Here is a 17,713-nt window from a genome sequence, read left to right on the forward strand (position 1 = left end):
ACTAAAAACATACCGACCGCTGTCATTGTTTGCAACCCTTTCCACAGGTACGATAAAAAATAATAATTTCTGTTTAAACATTGGTAGTATATTACACTGAGAACAATATTTGCCTCCAGTTTGCTTAATATTAACTGCAGAAGATCCAAATAATTCAGTTCCTTTCAAAAACTCCTTCGATACTCCTGGGATATATTCAGTGTCACAGTTTATGCATAGGGTATAAGACGAAAAAGATCCAATATGTAAAATACTGGACTGTCCGAAGCGCGTCGTTTGAGGCTTATATCTTATTCGTATATGAAATACTCTGTAGATCATCATGACCATTTTACGCACGTTTTTCTGATAATGCTCGACTGCGCTTTTTTCAGGTTTCTCGGCTTTGTTTTACTGGACTTCCGATAGCCCGGGATTCTCGTGATGCTGTTAGTTGTTTCTACTCGGAATATACAATTTTATTTCAGCGAGCGAGCTTCGAAAGTAGTATTCTCACGAGTAGCGGAGCGAGGAAAGAAATTTTGAGACATTTCGGAACAAATACTGTATTTATTTTAAATCATGGCAAGGGTAAAGTGATTTTGTTCATAAATGTTGGAGAAAATTTACTGCTGCAGACATGTGCACTAAATGAGAAAATGGGTTATTTGTTTACCTGCCTGGCAATATACTGTTGTGATTTTTTAGTTCAATGACAGCTTTTGCTGGGTTGTACATGAATATGCCCGAAAATCTTCAAATTTAGTGCATAAAGACATACAGAGCAGACGCTTTCATTATTGGAAACAGCTACTGTTAAGTCTAAACCATACTAAATGATATTATTTTCGTTTCTGTTAACTGGTTAATACACGGCGAAAAGCGAGGCGGAAGCTAAAAACTAAATAAAAGTTGGTTTCAATATGACTTTTTTTATGGACCCGAAACTACTCTTATTTCAGTTATTACCGCAATGGATGACAGTAATTGAGGCTCCCTAGGAGAAATATATTTAAAGTAGTCCCTACTGGAGTACTGTAAAATATATTTTATATCATTCACTTTGAATTTATATAGTAATTTTTTTTTTTCACTTATATCTCAGTATTTAACCCGAATGCGAGGAAGCAATCCAGTTGGCTTACATAAGGTCTGTGGTTCTACCCAGGTGCCCGCTCGTGATGACATAATGCACGGTTGGGCACTTGGGGTTTCCCTCCACCATCAAAGCTGGAAAGTCACCATATGACCTGTAACTGTGTCGGTGCGATGTTAAACCCAACAACAAATTTCATCCAAAAGCATAAAATGAAATAAAATACACGAGTACAAAAGTCAGAATCATTGCGACAATACTAAGGTTCATTTAAGTGCATCTAAGTGTGTTTAAAACTGGGACACCTTATTTGCAGTTGTTTTTCTTTTTCAAATAAGCAGTCTGAACAAATCAGGGCAAATCTTCAGACACAAAAAATGAAGGCAGTCTGTTATATGTAGGGTGCTTTAAACGTTTATATTTTGAAAGGAACAACTTGTTTTTTGTTTGTTTTTTTCTTCAATACGGATATCGTCAAGGTTTTCGACGGAAAATTTAGGGTATTGAATAAAATGTGAAAAATAGGAAGGACCTATAATAGTCATTGAATTATTAAACATTTATCTATTCGAATAGTTATTTAGAAATTCGCCTGACATTTCATGGAAAAAGCACAATGTGTTTCAACTTTTCCACAGTATTTTGCTTGAAGGTACATGAAATCTGAACACAATGGTAGATAGTTCATATGGTTAATGTCAACAATTCCTGTCAATACTCACAACAAAAATATAACTTGAAGGCGTTTACATGAACATTCAGAAACGTGTAAGCATTAGCTTTTTCCTACCATGTACGGATACATTCGGAAATGTGGATTTTGACATAACAAAAATTGGACTATGTATGCGGGTACAATAACTTACTCAACTTTCGTAAATTATTACTATAATTATTTTTGTGATACTGTTAAAAGGTAGTTAAACATAAACAAGTACTACCGAATCATCGTGGTTGATTTGTTTTCAATTAACGGTAGTACTACATGTAGTAATCTTTTACTTTCAAAGTTAATGAAAACAGTATTGCTTTGTTCAATATAGAGAACTTGGGACTGTATGACTAGTAGGCACGTAGGCACTCCCACGTCGCAAAAATCCAGGAATTAACTACAGTTCAGTCTCTTAGAACTATCATCATTGGTCTTATAATACTAGTTTTTATGCAGGCAGGGGTGACATTTTTTCACAATTCTTAAAACTGGAAACCTAAATAGGGAGTAAGACTACGTCGATGCATGCATAAAATTGTATATTGTTACTTTAAAAACGTCTACGATTACTTCAATACTGATTTATTTGGCATTTGTACATAAAACCGGGGTGGGGGGTTGTATTATCAGTACTGTGTTATGACTGCTTTCAGTGAATATTGCTTTATTTTTCCTTACATAGGTTTGTTTCCTATTCTTTTATTGTATTTGGTATGCAGATATTCATTAAACGAGTAGGACATTAGAGTTGAAATATTTACGTACACTGTCCGCAGTCAGATTAAGATATTATTTTGTATACTTATTTTATTATTCTTATGTGATTTTCTTGCTCATATTAGTTTTCACACTGATGTTTTTCTTGTATTCTCAATCCCTGATAAATAAGCGTTAAAGTAAAGGATTGTTTTTCTATAATGAATCAAAATAAACAAAATAGATTTTTTGGCTTTCTTCAAAATATTAAAATATTTTCGCTCTCCGTCTCATTTTATTTGGGAAAAAATTGATGAACAACAAGGAAAACATGGTGTGGTCTTAAATGTTCTGGTTGAGAAAATCTACTAAAATGTTCGTAATAACTAGGACGATAATCTGTATAGAAATGCTGGGTTTAGAGTCCCGCCGACATAATTCAAGTCGCTCGGGGAAGCCTTCGGGTATTAATATTATCAATATTGAGCGCCTGGATAGACCAACCGACCTCCCGTAAGCCAAATGGATGGTTTCATCACATGTAGAATGAGCCACCCCTGCGAAAATGGAACAGGAAATCATGGGATTATCCCAGGAAGTCCCAGGACTATCCTGGGATAATGTCCTGAAAATATCTCAGGAATTCCTGGGATTGTCCTGGGACTTTTCACGCCGTTAAATGGGAATGGTACAATCCCAGGATTTTCCTATAAACAGGAAAAAACAGGACATCTGAGAATTTCAATCCTGCTATCCTGAAAATCCCAGGAATGTCCTGAGATTTCCTGAAGACAGGACATAAAAGTATAATATTGTTCTGTTCTCAGGAAATCCCAGGAAATCTAGAAGTCAGGATATCCCAGGACAATTGTTCTGTTTTCAGGAAATCCCAGGAATTCCTGATGAAAGGAATTTACAGGAGAATTGCCCTGTCTTCAGGAAATCCCAGGAATTCCTGATGACAGGAAATCTCAGGACAATTGTCTTGTCTTCAGGAAACCCCAGAACATGTTATTGAATACCTTGTAAACATGATTTGAAATTCTCTTTGGCGGGAAATACAGTTAACAGATTGACTGTTAAAGTTCAATAGTATTTACAGTAAAAATATAAGGATTATCATTTCCTAATATTAAAAAAATATTTTGTAGTTAAAAGGCATACATGTTGTACATTGAAACAATACAACCTGTCATATCAGAAATATTAATTTCTTGGCACATCATGTTTCAAATTAATTACCATCTTTCAATCTGTATCTTTTAGAAAAAGTCCTGTCTTTTTCTTGTGAACAGGACAATTTTTGTATCAAAAGTCCTGTCTTTTAGTGTTAAAGTCCTGTCTTCAGGACTTTCTTGCAGCCTTGCTAAAAGAATTCCTGGATATCCCAGGATAATCCTGGGATTTTCTAAGAACAGGAAAATATTTCTACACGGGCACTGTGTTCCTTTGATCGTTTTGTCCAGTGTGCGAGTATGTGTGTTGTATGCGTGCGCGCGCGCGCGCGCGTGTGTGTGTGTGTGTGTGTGTGTGTGCACGTCTACGTGCTGTGGGTTTCGTTTTGTGGAGGCTGCGTTTTTGGTACGTGGCATTCTCTGTTTGATATTTGTCTTTGCTTTTTTTCAAAGTTAGAACTGCTACCAAAGAATATGTGCTTTAAATACCAAATTGAAACTAAAGTCTAAACAAACAGGATTCAGGAACATAACAATAAACGGATACTAATAATAACGCTAACACAAAACACTTATATGTATATATGTATTGAAAGGAAAGAAGACACAGTCATTTATATTTAACTTTACCATTTTATCACGCAGAACAAAGTTGGTTTACGTTATTTTAATTTTTTTTTGTCAATCAATAACCATGCACATTTCCAACGCAACTCTGAGCTAATTATACTTTTTGCAGGCTGCAAAGAGGCATTAGCTGAACGTTATAGTTAGGAAGTACAAAATGTATGTATATATGTTTACATGAACCTGAGATATTGCTGACAACATTATGTGATTTTAAATACATGCAGACTATTGCAGCCAGTTTCGTCACCTTTTCCACAACTGACATAGAGCTTGTTCTTTTTCTTCGATATTGCAACAGCTAACGGACCTTTCACACCCTCACCCTCATCTAATACTGTTGTAGCTTTTGATAGGTCATCTGAAAACTGAATTACCATATCACATGTCTTTGCACATGCGTACACCGAACCGGAACTACTGACAGCAAGGCCCAAGAAATTCGAGTGTTCATATTTTGCCGTAACGTCTCCGCCTATTGACATACGAAACATACACTTTTTCAGAAAGCCTGTAAAGTATATCTGCTTTCCATTGGGACTTAAACCTATAGATTTTGCTTCTGTTACTAGCCTTTTCCCAGTTTCATCGGCATCAAATGAGCAAATTACCTGACCATTTAATTTCATAATTTGCAGTTTTGACATGATATTATCAAAAGTTACAAATAAAAGTTCACTGTCATGGTAAATGCCTCGGCATTTTCCGTCTGTTTTTATTTGTTCAGTTTTTGTAAGACCCGATGTTGTTGACAATAGCTGGATTATTTTTTCATCTCAATGTCACGGCGAGTCGGTCCGGCGGTATGACTGTGATGTCACGAGGACTTTAGGATAACGTGATTTCAAAAATCATTTTGTTGTAGCTAACATCTACTATTTTCACGTTTTTGTTTGCTTTGTCAGCAATAGCCAACTGATCGGATGACATGAAAGCAAGTCCTGTTGCATAGCATGTCTTTTTGTCGTCTTTACTTTTGATATTGATGTGGCACACTGGTTGTGTGCTTACTCTTTCTGGGGCATTACAGGGACCCTGCTCTATGTCTTTAATATGTATCGTACCGAACATACTGTCCTTTGTAAGAAATGTGCTGAGTTCGGCGTTCTTTTGAAAATTACATTCTTGTTTGCATAGCTTTGTAGATAATTCATATGTCTGTTTCTGATACTCCGAAATCTTAGCAAAAGATTGCTTAACCTCATAGAAGAGTGTGTTGTACTTCTTATCTTTTATCACACTTTTTGTTTTAGCTTCTGTGTCTACAATGTTCTTTACAAGTGACTGATAAGCTTTCTGCAACTTGTCCATTGTTTCTATGTTCTTCTTTCTGTATGCTGTTACTTCTTCTTTCAATTCACTCTCGAACTGATCAAGTTTTTTTATTATTTTATTATTCCTTTCTCGTATTCTCAACAGCAGAAATAATATTTGTTTATGCCTTTTCAATCTCATCTATATTCGCGTCTATCTTGTTCGTACCGAATGCGCACATTTCTTTCAAGTTATTTACATTTGCCTGGAAGCTCAAATACTCATCGCCTTTCAAAAATTGCTCCGACACTTCTATGATGTAATCAATTTCACAAAGTTTATGTGACAATGTCATACAAATCACGCATCCAAACGTTTCATGAACGCGACAATATAACGTGATCTCCTCGTTTTGATGTGTAAGACAGTTCTGTAATTTATCTTTTGGAACAGCTGTTGATAAACTATCAACGATCTTGTTGACAATATGATTCCTTGTAGGTGTGACCTTTTCGTGATTTCTTATACAACTGGTGCATAAATATGTCCTACAGTTCTGGCAATATCCATTCACATTTACTATCTGACCATTTAATTCACATGCATGACAATATAAACCAGTGTCCTCTTCTGAACCAAAACGCAAAGTCTTTGAGAACAGGTTGCTCAAAGGCTTTCTACCTGTTACCTCCATTTTTTTACTCAGTTGTACTCCCGATCTTAATGGTTTACAACTCCTTTTTATCACATTAAATTGGTGATATTAAGTACGAGAACACAATTATAGGCACAACAATATTTCTAATTCAGATCCTTATAACACACGAGACAGTATTATGCCAAAAGAAAATCCCGATTTACCCGTTGAACCGTAAGACACAGTTTTAAACTGTAAATGAAACAATTTCATGTTGTAGGCCCGTCGTTAATATTTGTAAATTCGAAGCATTCGTTTCGCCAGTAATGCAACATATATCTAAAACTGATTATATATTTTGTTAAACAGAAATTCTATGTCACGTTCATGACTATGACTATCACTGTTTTCATGAAAAATAATCAAGTACATATTAAATATTTTACAAGTAAAAGTATCAAGATGAGCTTCAAAATTTTACTTTGATTTTATCTCGTGTCAAAATTTATGTCCATTAGTACAAAGAGCTATAAAAATAAATAGATCGGCAACTTGAAAGGCATATAGAGCAAATCTCGCCAACATCCCGTGACAACTGAATGAGATCTCGTTTACCGGAAATGACGCGATCTCCACGCCCAGTTTGTATGCGATTATTCATTATTCATCGGTAAATTAATTATCCCCGTATGACCACGCTTCTTTTGATGGTAAGAAACTTGTACTTTGTGTTAAGATTATTTTACATTACACTAATGTTGTTTTAGAAGCTAACATGTATTTTAAATGTAGTTTTAAAGGTACAAATTGTAACTCCATGCTCGCCGATGTTTGTTTTTACTAAGATAACGCCGATTCACGCTCTGACACGAGATCACGCGAGATTACTGCCAGTTGCCATTCTGTGTATTTTATACTTCTTTGATTAATATCACGAGAAAACATGTATAATAAGTAGGGGCAATCTTTGATCAGGCTAGATAATTTTGCCATGTCTTATTTGAAATCTAGAACGTTGTACAAATAACTGATAAACAGATAGGTGCACCCAACGATCGAAAGTACGGTTATATGATTAATATTTATTTTACTGTGCATCCTCAATGCCTTTTTTATGCGACAACTTAAACCTCATAGTGTACACTGTCCGATTATTGTTCACTGATTCAAGGTTAACATTGTATCACAATTGGTAAAGAACAACATCTTTTCCAAAAATAAAGCTGTCAAATACATGTTTTTTCAATAATGTCTTGTACGACTGTGTACTGAAAATATTTTCAAACAAGTTGTCTCCCGTTAAAAAAGAATGATATTTGTAAAGAAATAAAAAAATCCTGAAAACTTTAAAAAAAATTTCAGCATTTGGATATTAATGCACATGCATTGAAACGAAAATTTGTAATAGTTTTTTTTATGAAATGGTCAGCTTTTTATCGGCGCAGAAATGACCGAAAGTGTAGTCTCTTTATGATGTCTTTTCCCGGGATTCAATGTGCCAGTTAAATTAATATACATGTTTTATATGCTGTTCAATTTTCATATAAAACTTACTTTTATTGATTTGGTGTTGTTTGATTATTTCCTTCAAAGAATAGATCTTACCGTCAAATAAGATTTATTTTCTTGTTCTTTGGGATCTGTGGAGTGTCTATTTATATTAAAATCCGCTTTAGCTGAGGGATATTACACATTTAATTACCTGTCATTAATATCCCAGTCACACATACGGCGCGGATAGCTACGTCTAGCCACGGATAGAAACGTAGTAATCCGTATCGATCCGTACCTGGGCCGTACCTTAAAGTAGTAATCCGTATCAATCCGTACGGCTCAGGTACGGATCGATACTACGTTTCTATCCGTGGCTAGACGTAGCTATCTGCGCCGTATGTGTTACTGTGGTATAACAGACTATATCAAACCGAGTCTGCTATTATTTACACATTTAATTACCTGTCATTAACACACTCAATCAAACTGAGTCTGCTTTTGTTTATGCTTTGTTGCGTTCTATGCCTCCAAAGGATCTTCCTATAAATTGTATTATGAATATACAATATGATAAAGTTGCGGGAAAAAAACAAGAAAACATCGGTTACTTGATATTAAAATGGTCATAATATTCAAGATTATAGATATCAGGAACGTGAAAAACTCAGTAAGTATGTACATACCAAATGAAAGTTTGCAGTGGCTAGGGGTAAAACGTTTTAATCAAAGACAAAGATAGCAATACATAATAACGCCGTAGCTATACTCTAAAATAGCACTTAACATCTGCGTGAAATATCTAACAATTCATATAGACCATTTTTCTAATAAACAATTCTTTATTACAAATTGTATTTTTTCGTTTTTGAAAACACTAATTTAAACGAAATGTTTAGACTTTTTAAAAAGTAGGTTGAAGTAGTTAAGTGAATTTAATTTTTCTTTTCCCGTTCATCGATATTTTTAAAGTTTTTTAACACCTGTTCAACATGACGATCTAAAGGTCTGTTAAATTTTATTTAAATGCTGTCAAGTAATTTGTAAGACAAAACTAAAAGCAAATGACGTGTTAGCTGCATACTTCCTTATGTGTCAGACAAGGTAATTAAACACTTTTGTACAATATGGCGATATAACTGGACGGCAACCATTCGAAAAAAGCATTGAGCCGGACGGATAAGAATCCATATAAATTACGTAAAATGTTTTTATTTTAAGATAGTTTTTCATAACGGTAAGATTTCATTTACAAAACTTATTCAGAAATATTGCGTCGAACGTTCATTGGCGTTGCATTTCATAGTTCAGCTGCTTTTATCGTTTCGTACCAAAGTCGTTATACCGTCCAAATATGATATACATGTATAATGTATCGATTATGGAAATATATGTGACGGCCATATGGCAATGATGCGAACTGATAATTTATTGTTAACAGGGTATATAAGGGGTACGTTTAGAAAGCTAGATCATTATCTTTTAAGGAAAAAACTTGCACTAATTACTAATGAAAGTTGGTAAGAGTATTAAAATCCACTTAAAAGAATTGATTGGTCTTAGTACTTTTGGCTTTGCTTTTGGTTATATTAAAAGTTCATTTCTAGCGTATACTGGCGTGACAAATATCTATCAGTTAAAGCAAAATCAGACAATGCAGACAAACAGTTAGTTTAATTATATTTTATATTACTAATTCATTTTCTTTCCCAAATGAGCCCTATTATAAAAATGGGCTTGTTGCAATATGTATGTTTGCCCCCTAAAGAAAATGTACAAATCAGAACACGTCTCCCTTCATTTTGAAAGGGTCAATCTGTTGATAATATCAGTTTCAAGCATTTCCAGTCTTAGACATATGTAACTTGTTATATACTTCAGCGGCACCGTTTCCACAACTTACAACTACTCTGTTCCTTGCGTGACGAATTGCTAGACCTATAGGGCCCTCTGATTCGGTAAAACGAATATTTTATTTGACAAGTCATCTCCAAATTAATAAATCTCTTCATCTGACCTAGAACTTTCCTACACGGAACCTCGTCTACTGACTGCATCTCCCTAAAATGACATCTTCTTCTTAGACCGCTTTAATCTGTCTAGTTCTTGATAAGTTAAATGTAGACAGTTTACTGAGGTCTGACGCGTATATTTTACCGCTATTTGGTGAAAGCCGTAAATATTTTGGTTCAAGATAAATTGGCTGTCCATCATTATTCCATTGAAATTGTAAACAGATAATTGTCAATCGTTACAATTTAGTTTCGATCATCAAACTTCAAACAGGATAATGAACCTCAGTTTTAATCTGACAATCTTTTGTGAGACCTGTAGCTGGCATTATCTGTATAATGTTTCGTCTTAAAACGTCTCAGCAAGTCGGACGAGTGGTATGAGGGTAACTTCATGTGATTTTAGGGGTAATATATCAGAAATATTGTTATCGTGGCTGGCATCTTTATTTGCCTTGCCTGCTACAACTAGCTGATCATACGACAGGAATGCATGTTAACATATTTGATATTTATGTAGCAAACCCTCGAGTTTGCAATGATTCCGACGTATATTGCGAGGGCCTATGTCAATGTCTTCATGTTTATGTTACCAAACATACTTTCAAAAAAGTTTTAACCAAACCATACTACTTAGGAATTCGAAGCCCATTCTTTTTACGATACTTTGTAGAGATAATATAAGCCCGTGACTGGGTCTCTGCTTTCTTTACATCACCGAAAAGTGAATTGTTTATCTTGTTTTCCTTTAAATAGCTAATTACAGATTCTGTGTTCACAATTTGATGTACAACGGATTCGAACGAGTCCTTTTATGATCGTTTTTAAAATTTTGGTTTCTTTAAGTTGTTTTCAAGTTGAGACTGAACCTTATCAAGATTATCTTTTATCTCTTGTCTTGTTTTCGTTATTTTTGAATAAGCTTTGTCGTAAATAAAATGACATCTTCTTCTTAGACCGCTTTAGTCTGTCTAGTTCTTGATAAGTTAAATGTAGACAGTTTACTGAGGTCTGACGCGTACATTTTACCGCTATTTGGTGAAAGCCGTAAATATTTTGGTTCAAGATAAATTGGCTGTCCATCATTATTCCATTGAAATTGTAAACAGATAATTGTCAATCGTTACAATTTAGTTTCGATCATCAAACTTCAAACAGGACAATGAACCTCAGTTTTAATCTGACAATCTTTTGTGAGACCTGTAGCTGGCATTACCTGTATAATGTTTCGTCTTAAAACGTCTCAGCAAGTCGGACGAGTGGTATGAGGGTAACTTCATGTGATTTTAGGGGTAATATTTCAGAAATATTTTTATCGTGGCTGGCATCTTTGTTTGCCTTGCCTGCTACAACTAGCTGATCATACGACAGGAATGCATGTTAACATATTTGATATTTATGTAGCAAACCCTCGTGTTTGCAATGATTCCGACGTATATTGCGAGGGCCTATGTCAATGTCTTCATGTTTATGTTACTAAACATACTTTCAAAAAAGTTTTAACCAAACCATACTACTTAGGAATTCGAAGCCCATTCTTTTTAGGATACTTTAAGCCCGTGACTGGGTCTCTGCTTTCTTTACATCAACGAAAAGTGAATTGTTTATCTTGTTTTTCTTTAAATAGCTAGTTACAGATTCTGTGCTCATAAATCTGCTGTGCAACGGATTCGAACGAGTCCTTTTATGATCGTTTTTAAAATTTTGGTTTCTTTAAGTTGTTTTCAAGTTGAGACTGAACCTTATCAAGATTATCTTTTATCTCTTGTTTTCTTTTCGTTATTTTCGAATAAGCCTTGTCGTAACATTCCTCAGTATTTAAACTATCTGCTGTTTTCTGCACATTTTTCTTTTTAGTCTTCTAAACATTTTTCTTCAGAGTACTCAGCTCCTGTCAAAATGTCCTGCGATACTTCTGGGATTATGCAGCGTCAAGCAGTTTGTATGTCAATGCCATGCAAATGACACAACCAACCGTTTGATGTACAGGTCAGAACTTAATGGTTCCTAATCTGAGCAGTGAATTCGCGGGATGCAACCATTTTTATTTCATACAAAAAAACCTTTGTTTGAAAAACATGTTCCTGTCCATGCAAAATGGGTCACAAAAGCACACTTTCCCAGTTAGGAACACTGTATCATATAACATATATTTTATATCATAGAATAGATTTGAATCAAAATGTACATCCTCGCTTGCAAAGAACTCAAACTAACATAAAACACTGTCTGATATAAAAACCTTAAACAATATTGTTTAAATAGGCGCTGCCTTTCCGACGGGAAAACTCAGACATGTACGTAAGAGTTGGTTCTTTGCTGTTGTTATGAAAATTAGCAGAAACGGCTTCTAGAATTTACTTTTGTTAAATGCAAGTAATCATTTGTTTTCAGTTGTGTCTTTGTAGAACCAGAATAATGATATAAAATAGTGTTTACTTGTTGAAGATACTAGATATATTTAGGTGATCGAAATCTACAGCCAAAAAGCACTAGATGCCACTACTTACCCTCCTATATTTGAAATTACCCCATTACAGTACAAACCTGCTCTTCGCACTTCGAGTTTCAAAGGTTTCAACAACGATTTACACATTACGCCTGCGTAACGTAACTCTTAGCCTTAGCGCATTTTGAAGACATCAGTGCAACATAAAGACGTGACAGATTGTGTAGAAAATATTCACAAGTCGGACGGTAAGCATACATGTATTTATTTTGACATATAGAAGTATACATTTACTTTGGATGGAAAAAAGTGTTTACGAGTTACAGCTATTAGACATATTTAGGTTCTCGAAATGCACTAGAGGCCACCATTAACATACCTATATCTAAAACTGTCCAGGGGCCCCATTATAATACAAACCTGCACTTGGCGCTAAGCTCCTCGACAATTACGCATTTACTAACAACTTGTAGCCCTTTCAAACATTTCTGGATCCGGGTTTGCGACAGTTCTTTCATTTCATGAATTTCAGTGGTTTCAACAACTATTTACGAGTTATGCCCGAGGAACTTCACGCTTAACCTCGTGCAACATAAAGATGTGAAAGTGTTCAAACATAATAGCAAACATGGAATTTTCTTCCAAAAATTATCTTTTTATTAGAGAATATCAGCATTGCAATTTACACGTATACAATAACTGAAGACGGAAAAAAACTTCGGTTTCCCCTTAATTATATTTAATCTTTAAATATCTGAGGTACCTGTCAGTTATTGTACTTTTCAGTTAAAAAATTTGGGAAATGTCATTTTATAATTTTAAAAGTTAATTTCTCTGGAAACCATCTGTAGCTTTATTCAACTCTACACTTTTCACATAATGTAATAGCGTATGCTTTGTCTGCCTATAGATATACAAAAAAAAAAAAAAAACAACAAAAAAAAAAAAAAAAAAAAAAAACAACAAAAAAACAATACATATGTATCTAAACACATACCGCAAAATATCAACGAACTTAGCCTCTATTTTCATATTTTTGCCTTGTACCTTGTTAACTAAGAATAGAACATACACAAGAAATTTTCAACGTACAAACTTTTTGTTCTGATTGCTGAAAATTGAAACCTCGCAGTAATAGACATTTAAAAAGGTACATCTTAAACTAGTTAACATATACTGTGTTAGAGCTCCGTAAAAACAAATACACAATTCAACTGACAGTTTCTAACGCAAGAAACATGTGACATGAGTTGTTTAGCTCGGCTGATTATGTCTCCAACAAGTATAATGTGCTTAACAGGTCATTAAACACGATAAAAATGAAAATGTTGCAGACTAAGCCTAGTCATGGACGGTAGTGGAAATACATGCAACTAGCCCCGGTCAGCATTTGCACATGCTACAGTACCAAAAACAGAAAGAAAAAAACAATTTAGATACATCCTAAGATGTGTTCATATGGAGGTGTATATGTAAACTGGCATTTAGAGAGGGGATCTGTCTCTTTTTTACTTTTATGTATTTTCATTATTCGCTGCAAAATTATTATATTTTACTCAGGTGTACCTAAAAGCATAGGTCTTGGCAGGGGTCAAAGAAACCCTTGAAGGGGTCAATCAACTTCATTTATTTATACGAAAGCCAATCAGGCACATATTTGCATGTATTTTAGAAGATGAAATATTTAGAAGATGATAATATATCAAATATTCTATTTATACAGGTCTCATTGTACAGAATCGTACTCAAATGTCAGGACACTGCATGTCATTTAGAAAAAATCTAAAATAGACATTTTACCTTTATCAAGTCATATAAGCAGACAATCAAAATAAACAAAATGGACGTCTCCCTGTCCGCCAACTCTAGTATTTTTAAAAAAAAAAGCATTAAAATGTTTTCGCTCGCCGCCCTACTTATTTTTGAAAAATAATAAATTTACAACAAAGAAAATATGGTACGGTCTAAGATGTTTTTGGTGAGGAAATCTGCACAAATGTTCATATATGTCTAGAACGATGATATGTATAAAAATGCTGGCTTTAGAATCACTCCGGCACACTTTAGGTCGTAATGCGATTTATCCAGGTTTATGGTGGTGAAGGACATCAAGAGCGTCATCGGGCTTTATTTAATCAAGTGTGAAAGCATGGATAGACCCACCGACCTCCCGTAAGCCAATTGAATGGTTTCGTCCCATGCAGAATTCTACACCCGAAGTGAGGTTTCGAACCTACATTGGTGAAGGTGCAAATGATTCAAAGTAAACGACATTCACCACTCGGCCACGGAGGTCCTTTAAAATATATAAAGCTGATATGCCTTTAGAACAGACTTCTAGTTCGAAATGCTACCAAAGAAAATGTGCTAAAATACCAAACTGAACCTAATTCTAAGCAAACAGAATTCAGGAACGTAACAATAAACTGATAGAAATAATAACGTAAACATAAAACACTTACTTAATATGTATTGAAAGAAAAACAAGACAAACTCAGTAATATTTACAATTTATCGCGCAGGTTAAATAAGCCTACGTAATTCTAAAGTCTTTGTCAATAAGCATAAGCTCACTTCCAACGCGACTTTGAGTCAACTATAGGTTTTGCAAGCTGCAATGAAGCACTAGCTGAACGTTTTGGTTTGAAAGGATATATATTTAGTAATATTTTGGCATTCATCCAACGAACGACAACATGACCTTTGTCATTAGTCTGACAATATTATGTGATTTTAAATACATGCAGTCTATTACAGCATGTTTCATCACCTTTTCCACAACTCACATAGAGATTGTTCTTTTTCTCTGATAATGCAAGAGCCAACGGACCTCTTACACCAACATTCTCATTAACTACTGTTGTAGCTTTTGACAGGTCATCTGAAAACTGAATAACCGTATCACATGTCTTTGCACATGCGTACACCGAGCCGGAAGTGCTGACAGCAAGGCCCAAGAAATTCGAAAGTTTATATTCTGCCGTAAATTCTCCGCCTATTGATATGCGAGCTATAGTCATTTTAATATAGTCTGTAAAGTATATCTGGTTTCGACCTGGGCTTAAGCAAATTGATTTTGGTTGAGATGTTAGGCTTTTGCCCTGTTGACCTACTTCAAATGAGCGAATTACCTCGCCATTTAAGTTCATCATTTGCAATTTTGGCATGATATTATCAAAAGTTACAAATAAAATTCCACTGTCAAAGTAAATACCTCGGCATTTTCCATCTGTCTTTATTTGTTCAGTTTTTGTAAGACCCGATGCTGTTGACAATAGCTGGATTATTTTCTCATCCCTTAATGTGACGGCGAGCTGGTTGGTTGGTATGACTGTGATGTCACGAGGACTTGAGGATAACATGATTTCAGATATCATTTTGTTGTAGCTAACATCCACTATTTTCACGTTTTTGTTTGCTTTGTCAGCAACAGCTAACTGATTGGATGACATGAAAGCAAGTCCTGTTGCATAGCATGTCTTCTTATCGTTTTTGCCTTTAATATTGATATGGCATATCGGATGTGTGCTTACTCTTTCTTGTGCATTACAGGAACCCAATTCTAGATCTTTAATATGTATTGTACCGAGCATCTTTTCTTTAGTAAGAAATGTGTTTAGTTCGCTGTTCTTTTGAAATTTGCATTCTTGTTTGCCTAGTCTTGTAGATAATTCATAAGTCTGTGACTGATATTCTGAAACCATAGCAAATGCCTGTTTAACTTCACAGAAGAGTAAGTTGTACTTTTTATCTTTAATCATGCTTTTTGTTATAGCTTCTTTGTCTTCAATGTTCTTAACAACCGATTCATAAGCTTTCTTTAACGTGTCCATTGTTTCAATGTTCTTCTTTCTGTATGTTGTTACTTTGTCTTTCAATTCACCCTCAAATTTATCAAGTTCTTCTATGATTTCCTTTTTCGTCTTCTCAACTGCAGAAATAACATTTGCATATTCTGTTTCAATGTCAATGATATTTGCTTCTATCTTGCTCAGACCAATTGAGCACCTTTCTTTTATGTTACTGACATTTGTCTCGAAGCTCAAATACTCATCACTTTTTACAAACTGCTCCGACACTTCTGGGATAAAATCAATTTCACACAGTTTGTGTGACAATGTCATACAAATCACACACCCAAGCCTTCCATGAGCACGACAATATAACTTAACATCCTCGTTTGGATGTGTAGAACAACTTTGTAATTTACCATTTGCATCTGCAGTTGAAGTAAACTCGAAATTCTTGTTGACAATATGTTTCCTTGTGGGTGTGGCCTTTTCGTGACTGCTTATACAACTGTTGCACAAATATTTCCTACAGTTTTGGCAATATCCTTTCGCATTTACTATCTGGCCACTTAATCCACATGGATGACAGGATACGATAGCGCCCGCTTGTGAACTTAAACGCAAAGTAGTTGATAATAGGTTGTCCAAAGCTCTTCTTCCTGATACCGCCATTTATTTTTTCATAAAAAAATTATTAACGATCAAAATAGTTCACAGCTCCTAATTGGCCTTATCCAGTACATACACTTATTTACAACTTTCTAGACATTATTATAACATTGTTCTTTAATTCGAACCTTCTCGTTTTTAAAATGAGATAAATTCTTTCCATGTGAAAAGTCAATCCTACATGCTTCAGTAATCTTGTTACACCACTTCATTTGAAAATCATGACAATTTACTTAATGAACAACTGTACGACATAATTTTAAACCGTAAGTTGCACACGTGACGAAACCAATGCTTAGGCCCATCGTTTATTATTGTAAATACGAAGAAAATGCTTCACCTTCAGTGTAACATATATTGAAAAATGAAAGGTTATGAATATAAACTGAGCAGAAATTTTATATCCAATACATTATTATAAATGATGTTGTTTTCACAAAATAATGCAGTAACATACATTGCACATGTAAAACTGTCATTTAGAGCCTCAAAAATTTGCATTGGTTATTTTTCTCGTGTCATTATGCATATCCAGTAGTTTCACGATAGAAGCATGACTTTGCATGATAAGTAGAGCTACACTTTGATAAGGATGGGTATCGCGCCGTATTAATTAAAGCGTTTTTAAACGTAAACAAGCAAAACATTACGGAAGATTAAGTCCATACATAATTTTTCCGATACGAAATGTAAATCCTCTGTGACCGTGTAGTAGCGGACTCAGTTCGACTCCCAGACCCGTAGTGTCTTATTTTCAAACAGTATTAATTTCGTATTTTTCTTCTGCTATGAAACCAAATTTGAAAGTTGATTTAGATTCAACCTTTTCATAAATTAAATTATGTAATTATATCAACTCCCAGAAAACAAAATGCAGTTAGTTATGTTTAAATGTACAGTCGAAGTTCGTTTGCTCGAACTTGGATAATTCGAACACCTCTCTTTGCTTAAACTCATCGTCTGGTCCCTGCAAAATCCATAAAATGATGTATTTTGTTCCAGCCTGGAAAATTCGAACATCGATATTTCGAACTAGATCAACAGTCCCGACAAAAGTTTTCTAGTGCATTTTACATATTTTCACTCAAACATACAAGATCCGTGCAAATTATTTGCTTAAATAGA

At 34.7% G+C, this 17,713-nt stretch overlaps 1 protein-coding gene across 1 annotated transcript; it reads right to left on the reverse strand.

Moving 5' to 3' along the window:
* Positions 1-14,851: 14,851 nt before the first annotated feature.
* On the reverse strand, positions 14,852-16,591 carry LOC123542003 (uncharacterized). The gene has a single exon (XM_045327630.2). It carries the CDS (start codon positions 16,589-16,591, stop codon positions 14,852-14,854), a length of 1,740 nt encoding a protein of 579 aa, XP_045183565.2.
* Positions 16,592-17,713: the final 1,122 nt, after the last annotated feature.

This window comes from Mercenaria mercenaria, chromosome 19 (assembly GCF_021730395.1).
Source record: "Mercenaria mercenaria strain notata chromosome 19, MADL_Memer_1, whole genome shotgun sequence".
NCBI classification, from domain to species: domain Eukaryota; kingdom Metazoa; phylum Mollusca; class Bivalvia; order Venerida; family Veneridae; genus Mercenaria; species Mercenaria mercenaria.

Coding starts and splice junctions, on each gene's coding strand:
- LOC123542003 (XM_045327630.2), bottom strand. CDS start 16,591: ATGGCGGTATCAGGAAGAAGAGCTTTGGACAACCTATTATCAACTACT.